Source organism: Botrytis fragariae, assembly GCF_013461495.1.
Source record: "Botrytis fragariae strain BVB16 chromosome Unknown tig00000050, whole genome shotgun sequence".
NCBI classification, from domain to species: Eukaryota; Fungi; Ascomycota; class Leotiomycetes; order Helotiales; family Sclerotiniaceae; genus Botrytis; species Botrytis fragariae.
The window spans coordinates 2,293,721-2,315,401 of NW_023500992.1; the positions used below are offsets into that span (position 1 = coordinate 2,293,721).

The 21,681-nt window shown below is 41.9% G+C and overlaps 7 protein-coding genes across 7 annotated transcripts; 5 read left to right on the forward strand and 2 right to left on the reverse strand.

Annotated features, from left to right (window-relative positions):
• Nucleotides 1–769: 769 nt before the first annotated feature.
• Nucleotides 770–3,603, forward strand: Bfra_004699 (uncharacterized protein; the record flags this gene model as incomplete). The annotated part of the gene is made up of 7 exons (XM_037335096.1): nt 770–808; nt 1,070–1,329; nt 1,548–1,696; nt 1,750–1,837; nt 2,639–2,938; nt 3,005–3,513; nt 3,566–3,603. 7 exons carry the CDS (start codon nt 770–772, stop codon nt 3,601–3,603), a joined length of 1,383 nt encoding a protein of 460 aa, XP_037193630.1.
• Nucleotides 3,604–5,833: 2,230 nt separating this feature from the next.
• Nucleotides 5,834–7,314, forward strand: Bfra_004700 (putative class iii protein; the record flags this gene model as incomplete). Its single annotated transcript, XM_037335097.1, has 5 exons — nt 5,834–5,942; nt 6,001–6,066; nt 6,118–6,131; nt 6,186–6,301; nt 6,357–7,314. The coding sequence occupies 5 exons, from the start codon at nt 5,834–5,836 to the stop codon at nt 7,312–7,314; spliced, it is 1,263 nt and encodes a 420-aa protein (XP_037193631.1).
• A 1,083-nt stretch (nt 7,315–8,397) lies between these two features.
• Nucleotides 8,398–9,352, forward strand: Bfra_004701 (uncharacterized protein; the record flags this gene model as incomplete). The annotated part of the gene is made up of 2 exons (XM_037335098.1): nt 8,398–8,950; nt 9,204–9,352. 2 exons carry the CDS (start codon nt 8,398–8,400, stop codon nt 9,350–9,352), a joined length of 702 nt encoding a protein of 233 aa, XP_037193632.1.
• A 643-nt stretch (nt 9,353–9,995) lies between these two features.
• On the forward strand, nt 9,996–12,411 carry Bfra_004702 (putative pantothenate transporter liz1 protein; the record flags this gene model as incomplete). Its single annotated transcript, XM_037335099.1, has 15 exons — nt 9,996–10,022; nt 10,077–10,187; nt 10,258–10,301; nt 10,363–10,411; nt 10,547–10,773; nt 10,830–10,849; nt 10,914–10,975; nt 11,023–11,097; nt 11,147–11,330; nt 11,389–11,417; nt 11,468–11,653; nt 11,706–11,812; nt 11,876–11,960; nt 12,016–12,070; nt 12,125–12,411. 15 exons carry the CDS (start codon nt 9,996–9,998, stop codon nt 12,409–12,411), a joined length of 1,548 nt encoding a protein of 515 aa, XP_037193633.1.
• Nucleotides 12,412–14,100: 1,689 nt separating this feature from the next.
• On the reverse strand, nt 14,101–15,703 carry Bfra_004703 (uncharacterized protein; the record flags this gene model as incomplete). The annotated part of the gene is made up of 3 exons (XM_037335100.1): nt 14,101–14,813; nt 14,876–15,537; nt 15,657–15,703. The coding sequence occupies 3 exons, from the start codon at nt 15,701–15,703 to the stop codon at nt 14,101–14,103; spliced, it is 1,422 nt and encodes a 473-aa protein (XP_037193634.1).
• Nucleotides 15,704–17,025: 1,322 nt separating this feature from the next.
• Nucleotides 17,026–17,677, reverse strand: Bfra_004704 (uncharacterized protein; the record flags this gene model as incomplete). Its single annotated transcript, XM_037335101.1, has 2 exons — nt 17,026–17,432; nt 17,551–17,677. The coding sequence occupies 2 exons, from the start codon at nt 17,675–17,677 to the stop codon at nt 17,026–17,028; spliced, it is 534 nt and encodes a 177-aa protein (XP_037193635.1).
• A 224-nt stretch (nt 17,678–17,901) lies between these two features.
• Nucleotides 17,902–19,147, forward strand: Bfra_004705 (uncharacterized protein; the record flags this gene model as incomplete). Its single annotated transcript, XM_037335102.1, has 4 exons — nt 17,902–18,161; nt 18,213–18,370; nt 18,447–18,644; nt 18,786–19,147. The coding sequence occupies 4 exons, from the start codon at nt 17,902–17,904 to the stop codon at nt 19,145–19,147; spliced, it is 978 nt and encodes a 325-aa protein (XP_037193636.1).
• Nucleotides 19,148–21,681: the final 2,534 nt, after the last annotated feature.

The following is a 21,681-nucleotide window of genomic DNA, read 5'->3' on the forward strand; positions in this document are numbered from 1 at the left end:
TTCATTAGTCCGAACTTCAATTCAATAATACAAGGGTTTGAATATCTAAAAGCAATTAGCAATCTAAAATAAGTTTAATATCTCAATCTGATTTAATATCTCGAATGATTTGAATAATCTAATTGACAATTTTTACCATTATATTACTCTCTGGACTATTAAATATTCTACGATCGCAAATCAGTCTCGATAATTAGAGATTCCGTAGACACGGAATGCTACTGTGATAACTTATATTATGATAATTGAGGACTACTTTCTATAAATTCTAGAACCAAAAAGACTTTGAATACCTATCAAGAGTCATTCTACTTCTCTTCGCTCAGTGTACCCAGGTACTTTCTAATCGTATCGAGCTACGTCGCTTCACACATTCATGCCTCAGGTATTAATGACAAGCGAGATATCGTCCAATTCCATTGTGCCCCCTCGATACTCCAGGCCACAATCTAATTCCGATGATAACATCTATCTAATCTAATCTTCCAGCTTGTGAGGTACTAGCCTCTGAGAGAAGTAGTATGATGATAATTAATCTAAGATACCCATTTTTTACCCAATCTCCATGATTTATGTCCCTGATCCCCGAGACTGATAGCGGGGTATAGCTTACTTTTAAGACGCGTAGTAGACAACAACGACGAACAGTGACCATACATAATACGGCGATCTCACATCAATAACGGATAAGAGATCCCAGGTATGTTATTAAAAAACAGTTTGGGAGTAGGGACTGGCTGCAAAACCGAGACTGTGCAGTCACGTCAACATGGAGAGAGAAAAAGAAGAAAGAAACAAAGGTCTGAAGGTAAATTGATAAAAGGGTGTTTGAGAGGGGTTGGACTTCTGATTTAAAATCCGTAGACTGAGGTTTATTTTTGATATTTTTGGTTATTTCTGGTGAGACAACACGTAGCTCTATTTTTGCAATGTGCTTTTTTTGCCGAAGCCGCTACAACTCCGTAGATGGGGCTTCTCAGCGGAATGGGACTGAACACCCCAAACCACTGTGCCAACCGATCATAAAATTTTGAGCTCAGAAGCACATCGACTCTTATACCTCAATCAGGGTGAAGAATATCCTAATTCACTCATCAGCAAGATTGAATGTGGCACAGCGCTCATGCAAAAAGCACTTGCGACATTCCATGTTGACCAAAAGTCTTGTGCAGCCACAAAGGCCTTGGAATCTGCAAAGAGTGGTGATGGGGGCGTCAAGAAGCCTCTGGCAACGCAAAAGATTCCAGGATTGACTTTCGCCTATTCTGACGAGATTTCCGAGCCCACAGAGCCGCTCGTCCAACAATTCTATCATGAGAACGGAAGAGGGTAAGTTGATCATGTACCATCACATCAATTGAGCACTTTAAAATTTCACTGACCTTTTCGTTGGTTTATGATACTTGTACAACCTCAACTCTAAAACTATCATACCGTGATGTTGGATTCAACTTCATGTTCTTCATGGATTCAGACTTTGCTAATAATCAGAGTGGCTATGATCACGTCAAACACTTCACTACGTACAAAGCTTTTAAGACACTTAGGAGCTTGGGACTACGTTTAAAGCATTCGGACAGTGTTGAGGAAAAGATGAGTTTTTCGGAGAAGGAAGAAATGATTGCTATGGCAAGATTTCTAAAGATGTCGGAGGAATTAATTGAAGAGAAGATCGCTGAGAAAGTCGTGGAAGACCGTATGTAAGGATCTCCATCTAGAAATCTCCTATTTTAAACATGTCTGGAACAGTGAGTCAACGCATGGCCTCCAAAAGTGTGTCTGTCAAGAAAGTGGCTCGGGAGAGAACCGATTTCATCTCTTTCGACGACCCAGTCGAGTCAGTAGCTGACGAGGGCAAAGACATCATTGTTCCATCCAAGAAAGCTCCAGAGAATAAATTTGCCGGCATGGCAAACAACTTCCCACACTTCAAACATTTGGATAGGAAGAGAAGATCTGAAGAATAATCTGTAGTGTGGTCAGTGTCGATTCATGATTATTGGCAGCTGAAGACTTCAGTCCTGTCGTAGGCTTTTGGCTCGATTTGCTGATATTTCTGGTGCTGGGACCGTTTCGGACTCTTACTGTGGCTGGGCTTTGATTCATAGGTAGTCGATATCTCCAACGGTTAAAACTTACAGTGTACTGCTTGTATAAAAAATGAGTAGCAAGAGGGGACGGTCATTCTGTATCTATCACTGCTATTGGTTTCAAGAATTCTGTAGTACCGTTTACATTCATCTTTCAATTGTTCAATTTTTAATGAACAATTGGAACAAATTCTAGGAGAGGGAGACCAGTTTTGCAAGAAATATTGCGAAATCAATTTTTGCAGTGTCTCGTCAGTCCATACACCCACTAGTGGACAGCGCTTGGTAAAACTTGTGCTGCAATCTCAAGTATACTCCTCCATCGTGCTTCCAAATGTTTCAATGACTGCGTGTGACTAGCCCGCTTTCATCTGTGTAATCTATGGCTCAAAGGTATTCGCAATGTCAAAAAATTTGCTTCATACTGCACCTCATTGATTAATAAACTTCGCATTGTTTTGTCCTTCCAAGTCATATGCAAAGCTCAATCAAAATCCTCAATCGTCTTCATTCCTACAACGGAACAGCAACTTTGCGCTAAGTTAAAGCAAAGAATTCTTCACTTTAAGATTGATCACGATGGCTCCACCAGCCGGTGAGGATGTTCTTGGTGCGTTTATACATTTGAATCAACAAGTTGCCAAAGAAGTTGAGCTGTTGTACCTTGGGAACGATGAAGCAATTTCTGAGTCACTGCTCGAACAAGTCCGGAACTGCTCCTTAAAGATTAAGCGTGTAGTCGCAGCGTCAAATGACGCTCAAACTTTCGAAAAGGATCATCCCACTAAGTCTTCTTCTATGGTTCCGACGATTCCAGGGATGAGTGTCTGTCAATCAGATGGCAGTGTGTAAGTGCGATTTCAATTTTGTAACTCGATCTCCACCAATCACAGACTAATGGGTCGCATTTCTAGAAACGATGGTCGAGATAGAGCGGCGTGCACGCATATCATCCTCCTAGCAAAAGACGAAGATCCTATGAAGCCTCTGGCTTACCAACTAGCTATGAACAATAATTGGGTTAGATTTCCGTGGAAAGTTCTGTGCGAAAAATGTCCAGTCATCTTGCATCTCCTTGGTCACAGTCCTTTACCCCGTAAAGATGGTGAACAACGTCTTGTGTACGATCCTCAGAATACCAACTTCCAGAAAGTTTCCTACCACCATGTCGGTGTTTACTTTACAAGATTCATGCGTTCCAGGCTCGCCCAAAGGCTGGATGGGTATGACAAGGTCAAAGATTTAAATGACTGGGAGGCATTCAGAGCAGTTAGACGCATTGGATTCAGGCTGAAAGGTGCCAAGAATTGTGAGAAGGTGGTGGAAGCTATGGAGAAGACGGAGATGGTCAACATGGGTAGATTCCTAGGAATGACAGAAAGCTCAATTAGAGATATCTGCAACGATGAAACCGATAACGACAGTAAGTAGACATATCATTCGACTGTATCTTGGTGCTGAGTTTCCGGCAACAGTCACCAGTCTTTTCGGATTAGAAGCGCAGATACCGTAGAAGTTGTGTGAAAGCAACAACGACTTTGTTCCGTTCGATGCCTCCTCCCTCAATAAAAAAAGAAAGTCGGAGGCATAAATGGAAGATCAAACTTTGGCTGGTGGATTTAACGGCCATCAAGTCTCAAAATGCATTGATATTGGTCTTTGTTATATGACGAATGTTTCTTTCATTTGACTTACGATTAGTGGATTTTCTTTTGGGATTCCATGGTGGGAAGTATGATACTCGATGCTAGCAAAAGACTCCTGAAACATTTAGAGAAATGAGAAATAAGCCCATTTTCGGAAAGATTAATAAGTGTCGTAACCTTAGCTCCTGAACGTTGTCAGGTAAAATATGTTTCGAGTGCAATTTGTGGACGTGAAGTTTAGCGATGAGGTAAGTTTGATTAGTCATCGATCACGGAGCCACGATCACACACTGACATAGGTACTGGAGCATACCTTGCCTTCAAACTCTAAGTTTGGTGTTCCCAGCAAAGTAAAGATATATTTACATCCAAGATTCCAAGCTTGCTGAATTGTCGCCTTGTCTCATACTCAGACCACCAGGACTGATCGGTGATTACACAATGAATGTTCCAGAATTTGGGGCCATACAATTGAGGCATACAATCGCCCACTAAGCCTGATCAGAATGGCCGTCTGCGAAAGCTTTCACATGGGTCTGGTTTTGATGTAAGCACCGGCAGTATCGATCAGTTAAATACTCGGCTTTTGATTACACGGACGTTGTTGCATCAGCAGTATTTGTGTGTGAGTGCACCTTCTCATCTCACGTGGAAGAGTGACGCGTCGATCTTAAACATTATGGGGTACAAGCTCATCTGATGCCGGTATTTACGACATGTCTTTTCAAATACCGACCACGCCAAAGATTATCCTTACCGAAAGCACTCTCCAACTCTTGGACTTTGTGGTTATATTTCGTTTCTACTTCAAGCCCCAAAGACTCAGGTACGTGCCGTTGGCTGCAAAATATAGGGGGATGTCAATACCTCGAAAATGGTTAGCGTCCGAATTAATGCCGAAGTTCTTCCTGAGGTCGTTGGTACCTCATTTCTCATCCACTGGGGTTCCGATGGAAGGTTACTAGACACGCCTGACTATTAAGATTCATCACGATGGAAAGATATCATCTCGTGGAACACGGATATGACGAAGCATTACTAGGAAGCAGTCAAAGTTTCTTGTTCCACGCGAACTGTGTACATTTCCTTATCTGCTTATCGCAAAGAACTGTGGGTAAAATTGATCATTCATTCCTTCGGCAGAAGTCTTCTGACCGAAATGGACAGATTGAAACATTTGACATATATTCCGAAATGTTGTCGAGGGCCGACTCGAGTGTATACAGTATGACTGATCAGGTCACCGAGTAACGTTACAATAAGCTTTTTTATCATTCGTTTCATTGAAGCCCTTCAAGCTGAAGTCGTTTTCTCCTAACCGCTGGGGTAAATCCACTTTTTCCTTCATCCCACCAAGTGGCTTATCGGCAATCTTGTACCCCTGACGATCGACCGGGCATTTTATCACCCAGAGGAAGGGCACCTTCCATATTTCGATATTCAATGTTTTGCATGTGCCGGGGAAAGGTAATTCCAGATGTCTCTCACATGCAACCTAACCACCATCTATCAGGATTCAACTCCTTAATTTCCTTCAAATTCCGCGCCCGTGATGATTTTTGGAACTTTTTCTTGTTCCCGAGGAGAGTGTTATATCACATTTTCAGTCAAAAGTAGATACTAAGTAGAACCTCGCGGATATTGAATTCCTTATCGAGAAGTCATTTTGACAACCCCTTACCTCCGTGAGAAATGGACGTGGGCGTCAATGGTTGGAATGTGGGAATCCCAGTTTTGGGAAATTGTCAATTTTGTCGTTTGACCTCTTACCTCCAAGAACTCAATGTAAAGTTGTTATTTGATTGCAACCTCATTGACATGTTGCTGTTTGTTAAACTCAATTATCTGAGTAACGTGTGGTCACCTTGAGAGGAGCCACAAATCCACTGCTATGTAATCGCCTGAGTGTTGGTTGTGAAAATAACAGACGTGAGTATAAGAAGCTCGAGTATACCTCCCAAAGAGTGGTTCGAATAAACAACGAGACTTCACTCAAACTTGACTCTTTCGATAGCCGGACTTTTCGAAACTCTAAAGATTCACTGAGTTCATTCTAGACCTCACAGTCACAATCGACCTCGAACTATCTCTTCAATCATGCCGTCGCTCTCTGCACTCGGTTCTCTTGCAGGCATTATTGCTAGTATTCCTTCTGTTATGGCGGGCTTTGATCCGACCTCGCAGAGTAATGTTGCCGTTTATTGGGGTGAGCTTGCCTGAACGTCTCTAGCATTATCTGCAAATTTGGTATTAACTCAGAAAAGGACAAAACTCATATGGACAGGGCTCTGGAGCTTACGTTCAGCAACGGCTCTCATATTATTGTCAAAGTAAGTTCCCTCAGCCGAACGATAGATATTAGCAAAGCTAACATGATAAAGATTCGGAAATCAACGTACGGACATGCTCTCAAAGAAATCCCCATTTAAGTTTCTAACAAATATTGCAGATCATTCCCCTCGCATTCTTGAGTTCTATCAATACGCCAGTCCTCAACTTTGCCAACCAAGGAGATCAATGCACGGTAATTTCGGGATCTACGTTATTTTACTGCTCGGAGCTCGAGTAAGTATAAACTCTCAGCTCCTTATTTAACACCGTCTCTAAACATCCAATCTAGAGCCGACATTACCACATGCCAAGAAACATATGGCAAGACAATCTTGCTTTCAGTTGGCGGGGCCACTTATACTGAGGGTGGTTTCACATCCACACAAGCTGCCACAACCGCTGCGAATAATCTATGGTCATGGTTTGGACCTGATACCTCAGGTGATATCCGACCTTTCGGAACTGCTGTAATCGATGGATTTGATTTTGACTTTGAAAGCACGGTATCCAATATGCCTGCATTTGGAGATCAGCTCCGCTCGTTGATGGATACAGATACAAACAAAACATGGCTTTTATCCGCTGCTCCACAGTGTCCCTACCCTGATGCAGCAGATGGGCCAATGCTTGCTGGAACAGTGTCATTCGATATCGTCTGGGTGCAATTTTACAACAACTACTGCGGAGTACAATCATTCGTCTCCGGTGTATCAACACAGAATAACTTTAATTTCGATACTTGGGACAACTGGGCCAAGACAGTATCCCTAAACCCTAACGTCAAAGTCATGCTAGGCATACCATCCAACACTGGAGCTGGAGCTGGTTACACTTCTGGGGCTGCTCTTGCGAGCGTCATCGCATACTCAAAGAGTTTCTCCAGTTTTGGCGGCGTAATGATGTGGGACATGAGCCAACTTTACGCAAATGCCGGATTTCTCGATGCGGTCAATGCGGATCTCGGAAAGCCAGCGGTAACTGTACCAGTCACAACTAGCACTATTACTAGCACTAGTACCAGCAAATCTTCGATCACTTCCACTACTACTTCCGCCACAACAACGACTCCAGGCTCTACTCTCACGACCATAACAACAACTAGCGCCAGCCCTACTTCGACTAGCGGTCCACTTGTCAATGAGTGGAACCAATGTGGTGGACAGGGCTGGACTGGAGCTACTAATTGCGTCCCTGGCACGACTTGTGTCGCATACAGCATCTGGTATTCACAGTGCAATCCCAACTAGATTCCGGTCTAGTGGTGAGGGTGACGATTTTTGAGCTTCAGCCTATCATACCGATGCTTCAAAGATGTTATCCATTGCCTCACATTTGTATATTCTTTCAGATTGTTTTACATACCTTCAACTTATTCGATTCCTTTGTATATACTTGAAGCCATGGGGTTATTTAACGGCTCGGTGGCTTTTTCTTTCGATCAATAGCATATATTTCATAAATATGGCGGGTGGATGAGGTATTCTCTTTATCTTCTCAAATAGAACTTTCGTTAGTAGCTCATTATATACCAAATTATAAAGACTTTCCGATTCGAGAATAGAGTCCCCAGACCATCCATTTCTGGTGATTCCTAGTACGATTCGATGCTCACTTGAAGTGCCTGAAATGACCTCCTACTCATGTGCGTTCTCCTTGGTTGACTCCTCGACTCCCTTTTCATGAGGAATAAGATATTTGACAACAGTCCTAAACGGTTCGATATCTAACTCGACGTTGATCTTTCAGTTTATCAATATCGTGTCGTCACAGTTTCCGATGAATCTTCTTGGCTATGTGAAAATCCATTACAGCTCGTGATCCTACTGCAACATTGTAAGACTGTGATGCAGAAATTTTAAGTCCTAATCTATCCGTACTTTTCGGAGAGATGTTGGATTGGTATAAATACCCGGGGAAGCCGGAAGATGCGGGAGCTAGATAATTTTAGTAGAAAACTAATGATTTAGTTTGGAAGCTTCAGTTTAACTCGGTAATACTTTCCAACTTTCAATCCTGTTATTATTTCGCTAGTCAGCAATTCAATTTGAAGCTTTTGTAGGTAGCTTTCTTTCTGCATTTTTCAAAGTTTCGGATGAGTATTTTGTATGTTTTTGCAAAGGGTCCACCAGTGGGTGTACAGACTAACAGAACACTGCAAAAATTGAAATATAAATATTTCTTGATATATTGACTCATTTAATTGAATCTGTTCTGAACACGTCAAAGAAGCCGATACCTAGTACGTCGTAAGTTTGTCCTTCCATATCTAGTCAATGATGTTGAAACATAGACCATTAACAATCTACCTGTAATATAGGGATACTTCACAAATGCCTCCGCTGAAAGACCGAAGAATCTACTTTCTCAAAAGGCACGAGACTTTAGATGTACCATATCTGGCGCAAACCGAATTCCCAGAGTTTATCACTGTGGGAGAAGAGAGATTCTTTCAGATGTGTCCTTTCGCAGGTTTCGCATTCAATGGAAAACGAATCGGGATGCTTTCAGATCCGGATGACAAGGCAATCTATGACCCTGAATATACCCGAAACAAAAAAAGATGCATTGGTAAAGCAAAAATCATCTACTTGGCTACCTTGATAGACTCTACCTATTTTCATGCAATACGAGGTTCTCAGTCTCCATACGTTATAAGAATACTTTGCGGATGGAGTATTGAGAAGATTTGGCTGAATACAAGAACTTGGGTATTGCTTGTCGATGGAAAATCCTTTGAGGAGCGGATTTCTTCTGAGGCAGAATTGGATGAAGTTTGTATGCTTGGCAGTTTTTTTGGTGCGAACATAGAGGGAATTGCTCTTCTATGGAAGAGATACCGTAACCATAGGTTGAAGGAATACCATAGTCATTCTATTGAAACCGGTAAGCATTTAAGATCGATTATCATTGTACGGTTATGCAGGACTTCAGTAATCGGGATTGCAGTCTGACATTACGGGACTGGAAGGTCTGGGTCGACTTGAAATATTCGAATGGTTTGAGTTGTCGAATATGAGTCGACCATCAAATTGCTTTCAAATTCAAGATACTTGACCTGGTCTTCAATTCTGGACCACTGGGCTGCCTCTGCGCGTGGTTAACATATTTTGATCGACTAACCATTGTTTTTCAACAGGTGATTCTCTTGTAAATAAGAGAGCTCTGCGATCAGGTTTATCGCCGGTGGACGAGGCACAAAGTAAAAGAATACGCGAAAACGATTATGTTGCGGACGAAGTTCAAAACGTGATTTCAGACCTGGGATGGCGACATCGTGATGATTGAGGAGATTTATGGTAGAGATGGATGTTAGCGTGGCGGAAGATGCGGCCGCTTTGGAGGGGCTGCTGAACGTGGGGGTTCTGAAGTTGGATGGTTCAAGGAGGCAGGGAACGTATCAACTTGTTTTCAACTCTGCTAAGCTGGCTTAATCTTGAAATAATAATGAAAGTTTTGGTGAATTTATTGCGGTCGCAAAATAGGTAGCATTGTTTGTTTCTCATACTTGTGCTTTGACCCCGGTACAAGTCGATATCAACTCCCAGCCCATTCTTAGAGATGATCTTGCATCTCAATTCATGTTTCTTCTTGGCTGTGATTCTCCTTTCATAGATATTAGAGTTTACCCTCGCTTTAAATACTTACAGATCGCTATTAGCCCTGGGGTGCGATATGAAAAGATCGCCCCGCAGTCATGGGTAGAATGCACATCAAGGATGTGTACCTTGAGCCAATGTGATGCTTCATAGATGCAGCCATTGGTGTTGAAAAAATGATGTGATAGCAAAATTCAAGCACGCAACGTCACAAACGCATATAAGGTAAGTTGTAGCCATTCAATTCAGATTTTGCTTTATCTTAATATCAGGGTTCTGTTTCTTGTGAACGCAGGGTCCATTATAGTGTTTTCAAATTCTTTCACGAAACGATGTCACAGGTTACAGCGAAGCAGTCGGTCAGTCCCTTCAACATCTGATGTTGTAATTGATTATTGACATTTCTTGGAAAGTTTCGGTCGTTTATATGGGATACCGACACACATCTCAAGTCTGTTGAAGAGCGAAAGCTTCTGCGGAAGCTTGATGCTGCTATTCTCAGTATTGGATGCTTGGGCTTTTTCGTAAGTAGAGTTATCAGTTCATGCCTTTCTAGGTAGTTGTTGAAAGTTTTCTGAAACTGACCATCGTCAGTTGAAATACCTCGATCAAAACAATCTTACCAATGCCTATGTTAGGTATGACTACTCATGCCCTCCATCTCGTGTTCGGATGATCTAACTTGAAGCCTCACAATAGTGGTATGCAAGAGGACCTTAAGATGTTCGGCAATCAATACACCTATGCTGTGAGCCCTAGAACTTTTGATTTCCTTCAACACTGGGTGCATAAACCTATAAGACGCTTTCCGGCCCTCTGATCGTTTCATGAGTCTATGTATCCACTATTGCTCTCACAAACTAGTGCTCACGATATTTCCTAGGGAACTTTCTATACCTGCGCATATGCTATTATGCAGATACCATCGACTCTCATCATTCAAAAAGTACGACCGAGCTACTGGCTAGGTCTCATGGAAATTGGATGGGGAACTTTTACTTTTGCACAAGCTGGAATGCACAGTGTTCCACAGCTGTATACCTTTCGATTTCTTGTTGGGCTTTTCGAAAGTTCATTCTTCCCATGTATGCTCTTTATACTTGGCTCGTGGTAAGTAAGCCCTACCATGAATGCTCAAACCAGAAACTAACAATAAAATAACACAGGTACACCAAAACTGAGCTCGGTAAGTCTCAAGACATAATCTAACCCGATACCGCAAGTATCTGATGTTTCTTTTCTTTGATAAGCGAAGCGTATCGCTATATTTCACATGACTGCACCGCTGGGAACGGCATTCAGCGGCTATCTGGTAAGCAAATTCAGCTCCTGAACTTTCTAAAACTCACAAAAGTCTAGCAAGCTGCTGTTTACACAAATCTTAATGGACGCCATGGGCTCGCGGGCTGGCGATGGCTCTATATCGTGTGTGGGGTAAGCGTTCCACAATCTTATTTGGATATTTTATTCAACATATCCATAGATTATGACTCTTCCTGTTGGGTTTGCAACAATATTTCTTCTCCCGGATACACCCCATACCACTCGCGCCTGGTATTTAACGAAAAATGAATGTGCGCTTGCAATTGAACGAGTCGAGAAGGCTGGAAAAGCGGCCCCTGTACCAATAACATGGGCCAAAGTTAGACGCATGTTCACTAGATGGAGTATATCAGACCAAAATCTTACGATTATGTATGATCAGACTGCTGATGTTTCCAACAGGATGGTATGCACTTGTATTGGGCTACATTGTAAGTTGATCTAAGTGACGCACGTTCCACTCACTAATTCAACAAATTAGCTGTACGGAACGAGTTGTGCAGCAAGTAGCTATTTTGCTATTTGGCTCAAAGCTGAGAAGTTCTCTGTCACTTCGCGGAACGTTATTCCATCGGGTGCCAGTTTGATATCTGCTTTCTGTGTCATTTCATGGGGTTTTGGTGCGGATTATTCTGGAAGTCGTTTTGCATTTGTGATTGGACCATTAGTAAGTTACAAGCTCAGCTCGGACAATGAAGTCCAATTGTTGATCGACACAGAGTTATGGGTTAATCCCCAATGGCATTCTTGCCGTTTGGCCGAAAAGCGTGAAGTTGAAAGAGTTTGCTTTTCTCACGGATGGTATTCAAATCATGACTGCAGTTTTGTAAGTTTGTATTTCCGCCAGCTTTTTCAATGTACGACTTCTGATTGCAGATCGTACTATTAGTTACACATGGGCAAATGAGATATGTGCAGGAGATAGCGAGGAGCGAGCTATTGTTCTAAGCAGTATGAATGGCTTGCAATACGCTGTCAGTATCTTTGACTGTTCAGCTTCGGTAAAATTACTCACCCGTATAAACACAGGTAGCGGCATGGCTTCCAATTGTCATATTTCCGCAGACCGAAGCACCCACATTTCGTAGGTGACCTTGAATGCCTTTTCACCAGAGGACAGCTGTTAACTTTCAAACAGGTCGTGGCTTCCTAGCTACGTTTGGATTTGTCATCGCAGCTCTCATTGCCATCTTACTTATCCAGTTCCTCCATACGCGCGAGTTGAAGCAGAAAGCAGTGATGAACCACGACGATACTGAAGCAATAAACCCCGAGGATATTTTACATATCGAGAGTGGGCCAATTAAGGGAATTGAGAGTGGCGAGTTCCGAGAAGTACCAACAGCTGGAGCTGTTGTTTCCCAATGGAATGCGATGGGAGACCGGGAGTGTAGACTAGTGACAGGCTCTCTACGCAGTCAATAAGATGCAGTAAGAGTTCGAAAGCACATCCGATTACACCTTAGCGTTTTAGTTGTGCACTGAGAATCTGGGGGGGGGGGGTGGTTGTCGCATTGGTGGCTTAATTGGTAGGGATAGACTGTCATTCCGAAACGCATACTTATATAGACGTCAACGGAAGTTTAGTTATTCCAGCAAATTTTTGCGGTTTACCAGACCTGAAAATTTCGAGGAATGAAGTCAGAATAGGACTTCGAGGGGAGATATGTACTGGAAGAACCAGCGAATGCAATAGACTCTTTGATGGTAGTTTGGGCGTTCTTTCATCTGATGCAGTATCAAAAGAATCCCGTAAAAGTAAAGCATAAACTTCTACCTAATACTTCTGGAAGTATTGTACACTTTTTACTCACCCTGTGGGACATTCAATTGGTAGGGTTGTAAAGAGTAATCAACAAAGTCGAATCAGATGGCGTAGGAAGAGGGCTCAGCTTCAAATGAGTTGCCTCCTCCCTTCATTCACCCGAAACTTTCATAGGATGACTAAAGGATACCAAATATCTTGTTCAATATCATGCGTCTAAGACGTGGTTATTTTAGGCGGCTTACTTGGTTTTCCTGATGTCACAAATCAACTTCATCTTCTTGAAATAAGAAAAGAAGCAAAGCGAAACTATAGAGAGGAAATTGAAGTGCGCAAAGCACTTAAACGGGAGTCTGAGAAGGTTAAAGCACAGAGCGAGATATAGACAATTGTAATTACGAACACTTCTAGCGATAGCGATGGTGGCTGCAGAACTGGGTAACTATTGCTTCTATTCCATAGCAGGAACCATGTATTTCACTGATATATTCCAGAGCGACGGAACGTGACTGCCTCCGCAGATGCGAAATACTGGATCTTTAGGAGATGAATGCGGTTTTAGATATGGACGTGGGTATGGATACTAGATGGGAAGATCGTTACACCTGGTGCCAAACGATTAGCCTTGAACGATTACGAGAAGGGAGATTAGTGAGAATGAGGAGAGTTTTCAATCCAGAGCTCATGCATAGTATTGCTCCTTTATCGGATACTCAATCTTTTGCTGGACGCTTCTCTGGTCTCGAAGGGAGTCAAATCGAGCAAGGAATCATGGAAATACAAGAGGCCTTTTGTACACGCACATCTGATCTCTACGGTTTCAAAATGACAAGTTTAGTCTGGTAAAACTAATGCATCAATTCTAATGAGGTTTAAGAGTTAGTATTGACACAGAGGGTGATTCTGTTGCAATTTTCTCAAGTTGATAATGAGGTGAAGTCAAATTAGAGTTGGCAGTCTACGTTAGTAATGATTAAGTGGGACTTTAAGCAAGCCACCATATGCATCTAGTAGCTTGAGCGCAACCTCTCTTTCTAAGATTCTGAACTAAATGTAATTATTATTCATTTGTCACTCACTAAACAGTCTTAGATTCTTCTGGATACAAAATTATATAAAAGGCTGCTGTCAAAGACTCTGTATGAAAGTCATATTATGTTTTCTTATCAAAATCCTGAACATGTCATGATATTCTTGCACGCTACCCCCATTCGCCTGACCGTATTCCCCCCTTACTCTAACGAAAAGAGCTTCAACCATCTTACTCCTATCATTACCATAAATAACGTTGATCGCTCAACCGGAACGGAGGTCCAGAATATGGAGTCAAGATTGAAATCAGAATCAGCTTAGATATCTTTCACCACAGGAGTTGCCTTAACAAACATGTCGAAATATTTGGCGAGAGCTAAATCCCGCTCGTCCCAATCTTGCCACAAAGCACGATCCAGTTGACACCGCTCAATAAACATCACCATTGGCGTCCAGCGATCATCTTCACACCATGATAGCATATTTTCCACCACATTTCCAGGCACGCTAAAGTATTCCAATACTTCATCCCAAATCAACATAGGTTTCCCGTTGCGACCCTTCCCAACGACTTTCGACATATCTCCGGTATTAAAGAGCCCCATGTGCAAGTCCTGCAGAAGTCGGCCAATCAGTCCTGAGCCCTTCATTGCTGAACCTATGTGCACATGAAGAAAGCAACCGTATGTTTCGTTGAGACTAATATAAGCGTCGATCGGTATAGATCGCGGACCTTGACGAGTGAAGTTCGATCGAGTTACCTCGATTGACGTCTGGGAAGTGGCGATCCAATTTGGCTCTTGATCTATTTTTTGTTGAGTGGAAGATGGTCGCGTTGCCTTCTTTTGTCGCTGCAAAGTTGACTTCGATTGCGTTGAGTTCTTCGATTTTTGCAGAGTAGCAGCTGGCTGGTTCCTAATCTTCGGCTTCTGCAAATTCAATTTTGGCTGAGCTGTTTGACGAGACTTTTTAAATGTAGAAGCTGGTGCAGGTTCCAGCTCCGAACTCTTTGGAATGGAAGCCAACTGGCCTATATTTAACTTCTGTGACTTGGGTGCTGATTGCGTTTTCTTCTTCAAAGTCTTGGGGTACCAATATGATCATCTTCAGTCAAGTCAATGACCTCAGCTTGTCTGGAGTTGTTCCCATTAAACATTTTCGCATGGTTCGTTGTTTCGGATGCCTTCTCCGAGGTACTGCTAGAGTTTGTGAGTCTAGACGTAGGAAGCCGGCGCATATATGAAACCAATGCGTTGCGCACAGATCTATCATTTATCTCAGTGCATCCAAGGTATATTGCCAATATTTCAATACCTATCAGTTCGAGATCCCAATGTTTTTCCATAAGACCCATCTTGGAATTGGGAGGTAAAGGTTTCCCATCCAAAAAGCGTACAAGGCACTCAATCATTGTCCAAAGCGTTCCAATATTCAGTTTCACAATTTGTTCGTATTCCCGTCCTTGGTTTTTGAAGCTCGACTGGATTAAATTGTACATGTAGACTGTTTTCCCCGGGATTTTGGGGAACGCGGGCCTTTGCGTTCTTGCGTGCTCTGGATCATAACAGATCTGATCTTCGTCGTCTTTCAATATCCCATTAAGCTTTGAATTGAATAGCGCTTGAATCAAAGGTAACTTCTCGAATATGATGGCCTCCGATGCCTGGGTCATATTCATTTTTTCCTTATCATTCTTGGTAAATATTGCTTGGAAGGTGATTAGTTTCGAACGCTGATGGTCTTCTCTTGCGGCACTAAAACAATGTCAACTGTTAGCTTTTGTGAAATGAAGGCTGATAGTTGCTAGCTCATGTCTCAATCTCTACTAAGAAGTTGGATCTTCTTGAGCTAAGAACAGCAAGACGCGACTTACAAATTTTGGGCGACGGTAGGTCTTTTGATTTCCAAAGAGAACTCCATCATTACTGTGAGCTAGGGCGTCGTGGTACAAGCATTTGTCAGTCTTAATAGATGGATTTGTTAACACGTTGGAATTTATTGGAAGTTCGAGGTGCCGTTGGACATGGGGACATATTCAACCCTGTTCAATACGAGTTAGAGTCATGTGACTCATAGATCAAGTTTAGTTGACTACGTAAGTACTCTAGTGCCCCAGTATACGGCTCGGTTGTACAGATGGTCTCAGAATCGGGCTCTAGATGACACATCTAGAATAGACATCTCCGAAATTAATCTAAGATGATTTCACGATGCTTCAAAATACTCAAGACCGTCTCATACGCTAAGCAAGAGGGATAACTATATGGGTACATTAAGGTTTTACTCAACCCTGTTCAGAACCTAAAACAAAAGTCTCGCTCATCGCAGGAGCATCAAGTTCAAGTACAATCAACATGTCGTCACTCTAAGGGGATCAATTTTGACACCGAGGTTGTTTAAAATTGATTCATAGTCCAATCTACTACTAATCATTTCGATCTCTCCTTCTACACAAAATTTCTCGTCTACAGCGAAGTTTAGCTTCATATTGATCAACGGCAAAGTATTGAATAACGTCCTAGCATTGTTATCTTAAGAAGGAAGTCCTGATTGAAAGGAAAAAGTGTTACTGACGAACGGTATCTTGTATAAATTCAATTTTCGAAATAGAACATTAATTTATCATCCTTTCGAAAATAGGAGCAGGAATTCGTGAGAGGACGAGAAACTCGCACCTAAGATTAGTTTTTGAAGCATGCTCTCAAAACATTTGAAACTTTGCAGCAAAAATTGAAATCAAGTAGCCAGTTACTAGTGTGATTTTATGGATGTCAAGTGATGCTTGGATCAATTATGATTCTTCGCACTTTGAAGACAGTCCCACGAGTCCATACACCCACTACTTCTTATTGCCATCTACTGACGTAACATCATGCTATTTCCCTCTATTTTTCATCACTATTAATAAGTATCTCAAGTAGAACACATTCAACTTTACCACGTTTATGGGAATTGTTGATCTTCTTGGATTCTTGCAGAGGGAAATCCGATTCACGGTATTACATTAAATTAAATCCCAGACGCTTACATTTCATTAATATAGCTTGGCAGTAAGATAGAGATGAATGTATTTCAAGAACTGGGATATATCTCGGTTTATAAGGGCATCATTCTGAGAACTAAAAACGTTGCATCATATAATCAACTCCACGCTGTTATCCTTGAGACACAGATCACAATACATCTTTCAAATCCGAGTCATGTACTTTGATTTCTACCACAAACTTTGCAAAACCATGCACCTAATAATCTTCTCCTTGAGCTTGACTGAAGACTTTTTTTCCATCAGTACCAACAATTCCCAAGTCCTGTGCTCGACTTAAACTCATCGTGCTCTCACCTATTTTTGTTCGAGATTCTGCTTCGCGGGCCATCCTAAGCTTCGACTTCTTTATTGTGCGTATTCTTAACGGCTTTCCATTGAGACCGAGAATTGCAGACGCCATTACGCGACCGTTCGCCATCTTGTTCTGAGAAGCTTCAGGGCCAGTCCCAAGAATATTTGGGATAGCGTTGTTCAATCCTTCATTGCTGTGGGAGATGGAGGTCTGCTGGTTGAGGTCCTCCTTCTGTGGAAAATCGTTGGGATCAGCGGGCTCAGTCATATGATCGTTCGCTGCCCAAGCTTCATTAAGGACTGTTCTGAATACTGGGTTGGTCGAAAAACATGAAGCTTCAAGGTAAAATCTATGATGATATCAGTTCCTTTCATGAGTATTCAGTCGAGTGTTTGAAGTAAGTGTCTTTTTTTGGCTGCGTATCCGAACTATCGCATATTCCTTGATCAGGCTCAGAATTTGCGCAGATCTTCGAATTTCTGCTGGATACTGATGCATTTCCATTGTCCCTTTGAATTGTCTTTGTCCTATCTGGTAGACAAGAAGATAGTTCCATTTTCAATGAAGCTTGTTATGACTTTGTTCGGTGGATTATGTCATGAAATAATTATGTTGGCATATAAAAGAAAAAATCAGTGAATAAGACCAAATAAACTTGGAAAGCGGCTATGCGAAGAAATCATGAGACTTTTCTTGAAGCACACAGATTTTTTTTATCACAAAAATAACTAAGATTTCGCGTCATATCTACCCAGTTTCTTGATAAAGTTGACTTCAGCCATGGCCAGCTCACAAAGATCACTGGGACAATCAGAAGGATCAGACGGAAAAATAGTTGGATGGGCTCAGGAATCGGAATCAGAAGTTGTGGAACTCGCAAATACGAGTGAAAAAGATTGGTCTGAACGAGACCTGTCAGAGCTGGGAGAGAATATGATGAGGACTTTGGCCAGGGCTATTGACCCTGTTTTATTATCTTTAGTTCTAGAATATTATCTCAACGCATCTCAAAGTGCTACTACAGCACCTTTATCTGTTGGGTGAGATAAAGTGTTACTTTTACATAGATTGGCAGGCTAATATCAAGGTAGAAAGATACCATCGAATCCACTGGCACACCCTATACACTCTCCCAAAGTTGGCAGTCAGTTAGGGCTATTGACCTTGACAGCTCTAATGAATTGGAATATTCCAAAGTTTGCTCTTACAACCAGTATGACGGCAAAGACTGAGATGATTCAGTTTCGAGGTAAGTTCTATCTCTAACTAGATAGGCTAGCAGTGCTCTATCGAGAGAAAAAGCTAACATTAACTTTCAAGTAGAGGTACGAAGATTGCTGCATCAGATACACTGAAGCGCACATATTCCACTCTCGAAAAGCCTGACACGAAGCTTAAGCTATCAGAAAAAAACTCCAAGGCAAAGGCCAGAAGTCTTAAGAATCTTCCTCCGAAAGAGTTCAAGGTACCGCCAACACGTTCTGCGCTTCCTCGTTCGAGAAAATCTACATCGTTCCAACCTGGTATATTGCATCCACAACTCCAGAGCTCACCTACAATCCATAGCAAAAATGGCTAAGTAGAAAGCTCTATGGATAAGAACGTCACAAAACTTCATGGTCTAAGGAATGACCAGTTACCAGACACTTAGTCGAGTACGATAGAGTCGGACTTTCCCGAAAGTCAAGAGGCGCGAAGTTACACTTATAGGAGAGAGAAGATTGTGGCATCACTAAAGACTCTTAAGCTTATCATTACGAGCTCAGACAAGGCAGACGCCACACGGTACGAAGTGGTCGATTCTGAATGGGCATTATCTGAATTTACACTATTTCGAGTCATAGTCTACGACAAACCCTATCCAATAGAGCAACCTGATAGATTGAAGATAGTTATCAGGGACGAGGATGCGATTACTGTCAAGTGGAATGAAGTGATCGGTGACTATGCCAGACGAAGCAAGCCACCGGCACTTGTTATCCAGAGCTGGGGATTAGACTCTGTTTTCAAAGCACTCGGACTATGATTTGAACGAGTGACCGAAGATAGTGATGAATGGGAAGCATGGTCGGCAGAATAGCTGGTTAAGGGATCTAAGGTTGATTGATTTATTGGTGCTCGGGATCTGCATGCCATCTAGTCGGAGGATCACGATGAAAATCGATAGCCGGATGGAAAGACGAGATTGTTTGTGATAAGTTGGTGGATTTGGAATAGTATCCCAAGAGTGTGGTGGATTTGAGCAAAGCCGTAAGTAGAAATGCTGGTCCCGGTACATACATTCCACCTCATTTGCTCCTCTTGAAGAATAGTTTACGACGTCAGAGGGAGGTTTCATGGGTTTTGATCAATTGGTTGAAGTAATTATCAGTTATTCCATGAGAGTAGATCAATAACCTAGGTAGTGTGAATATAGCAATAAAATAAGCAGCCCTAGAAGCTACGAAATAGTTCTATGAACTTGAACCTTCCTTCTCCCACAAAATTTGCCAACAGGCCACAGTATCTCTCATTCTGACCCTCAATGTGTGAGTCAGGTATGTTGTTTGACTTTGAACTTGGAAGCGACACATACCAAGATAATAAACTTTGAGTTCTGATACGATGTTCTTCGTATCTGGATAGATCCTGCTTGTTGGTGTATGCTTTAAAGCCCAGCGAGAAAGTCATTGTATCGAGGTTTTGATGGATCATATACAAATCTGAAACTCAAATGCGAATACAAAAACCAACCATTCAAAGAAATAACGGAAGAACAAGTCTAATCAACGCCAGCTCAAAACTTCAAAACTCTAGCAGCCGAAACAAGTAGATTAGAGACCAGAGTACAACAAAATAGCACGAAAGGTACAAAAAAGATCTCTTCGTGTTATTCCCCGCAAAACTCCGCTTGGAAAACTCTCAGTCTCCGTATTCGAGCAGATATTGAATCCCTCCTACGTCTGCTTGAGGAGCGTCCTTGTCTCTGCTTTCCCTTTCTACTGGATATTTCTTCTGACCTACGTTGCCTCGTCGTCAGAATGCTCCTCCTTTCCTACTGCCATTCTCGCAAGCCGGGCCCTTGCAAGACGAAATAGCTTGTTCAGTGTCCGCGTTCGTCTCACCCCAAATCTCACTCTCAAGCCGTGGTCACTACGCGGGGGTTCGTACTTTCGTTTTTAAGACTCAACCCAGCTCGCTAGTCTTAAAAAGGTTATTGGGCCCCTTGCGATCCGACCCAGTCTATTGAAGATGGTTGTTAAATATGGCTGAGGCTGAAATTGAAGCTGAAATCGAAGATTCATGAGTTTTTTTGAAAACCGTTCAATGATATCGGGTTATCAACCCATTCCACCCCACAAAACCTTTTGGGTAAAAACCGACCTAAACCACCCAAACACGGGCCACCATTTTATACTTCGGTTAACTTACTCTAATCGTATTACCCAGCTCACCCTTTAACCCTTTGCGAGCACTGCCCTTAAGTACCATATTTGTGTATACATCCTATCATTAATGGACAATTGAAAGTATAGGGGCGACATTGATGGTTGCTTGAATCTTAGAAAGAAATCGACTTGGGGGCCATTAAACCAAACAAGACCAAAAGGATTACACGAATTGACACATGTAAGACATGTTCCTTAAGCCTTATTACATAGCCTTAGCGCACCCAAATCTGTGAACATTTAGGCTTTGAACTAGTGAGTGCATTCCGATCAGAATAACAACTGATTAAAATAAGTATCACTTTGCACTTATTCAGCTAGTATTCAGTTAGATACATTTTTTTCATGTAAAAGTAATGGAACATAAGGCTAAAGAGCCAGGGCTTGAAGGCTTCAATCATCTCGCTTGCGATATTAGACGATCTAGACCCACTTAAATATTTGTGGTGTCAAGCTCTACATAGGAGAGAAAAGAGGTCGAAATTGATCACCCCAATGAATCCTATGATAAATCAATCACTGATAAAATTGTAAAAGTTAATAACATCTAATAAATTCTTGAATAATCTTCAATTGTAGTATTAATTAAATACTTCATTTTTTGAATTGATGTGAAACAATTGGATTGTTGAAGGGCTTTGCTAGTGGTCAATTCTGGCCTGGTTTTTCTCCTAAGGAGAGTCAGGTAGAACCATGGGCAGAAATCCCCAGTGAGCTTAGAGACACTATTAGAAAAATCAAATTTTTTACCCCCAAAAAGTGAATACGCCAGAGTGGGGTCAATATCTTTGAACAAGAAAAAAGCAAAAAAATCTACAGTTTACGGGGAACAAACGGCGCGGGCCTGGACGCCGAAGCTTAACAGGTATGCCACACCACATGTTTGTTCTGATTTTTGATGAAGAGCCGTTGTCGCAAGATATAACCCTCCAACCTCTGCGCTTTTCTCATATAACTTCTTCATTTACCTAATACACATACTAAGTGCGCTCTACAATTTTTAGAAGTTCACAAAATACGATTTGTTCCGTTAGAACCTAAGGTAAGGACCTGACATCATTCAATAGTCAGTGAGTACATTATTATCACTATTCTTTCTGGTGGTTAAGAGAAAGAATTACTTGCTTGGTTA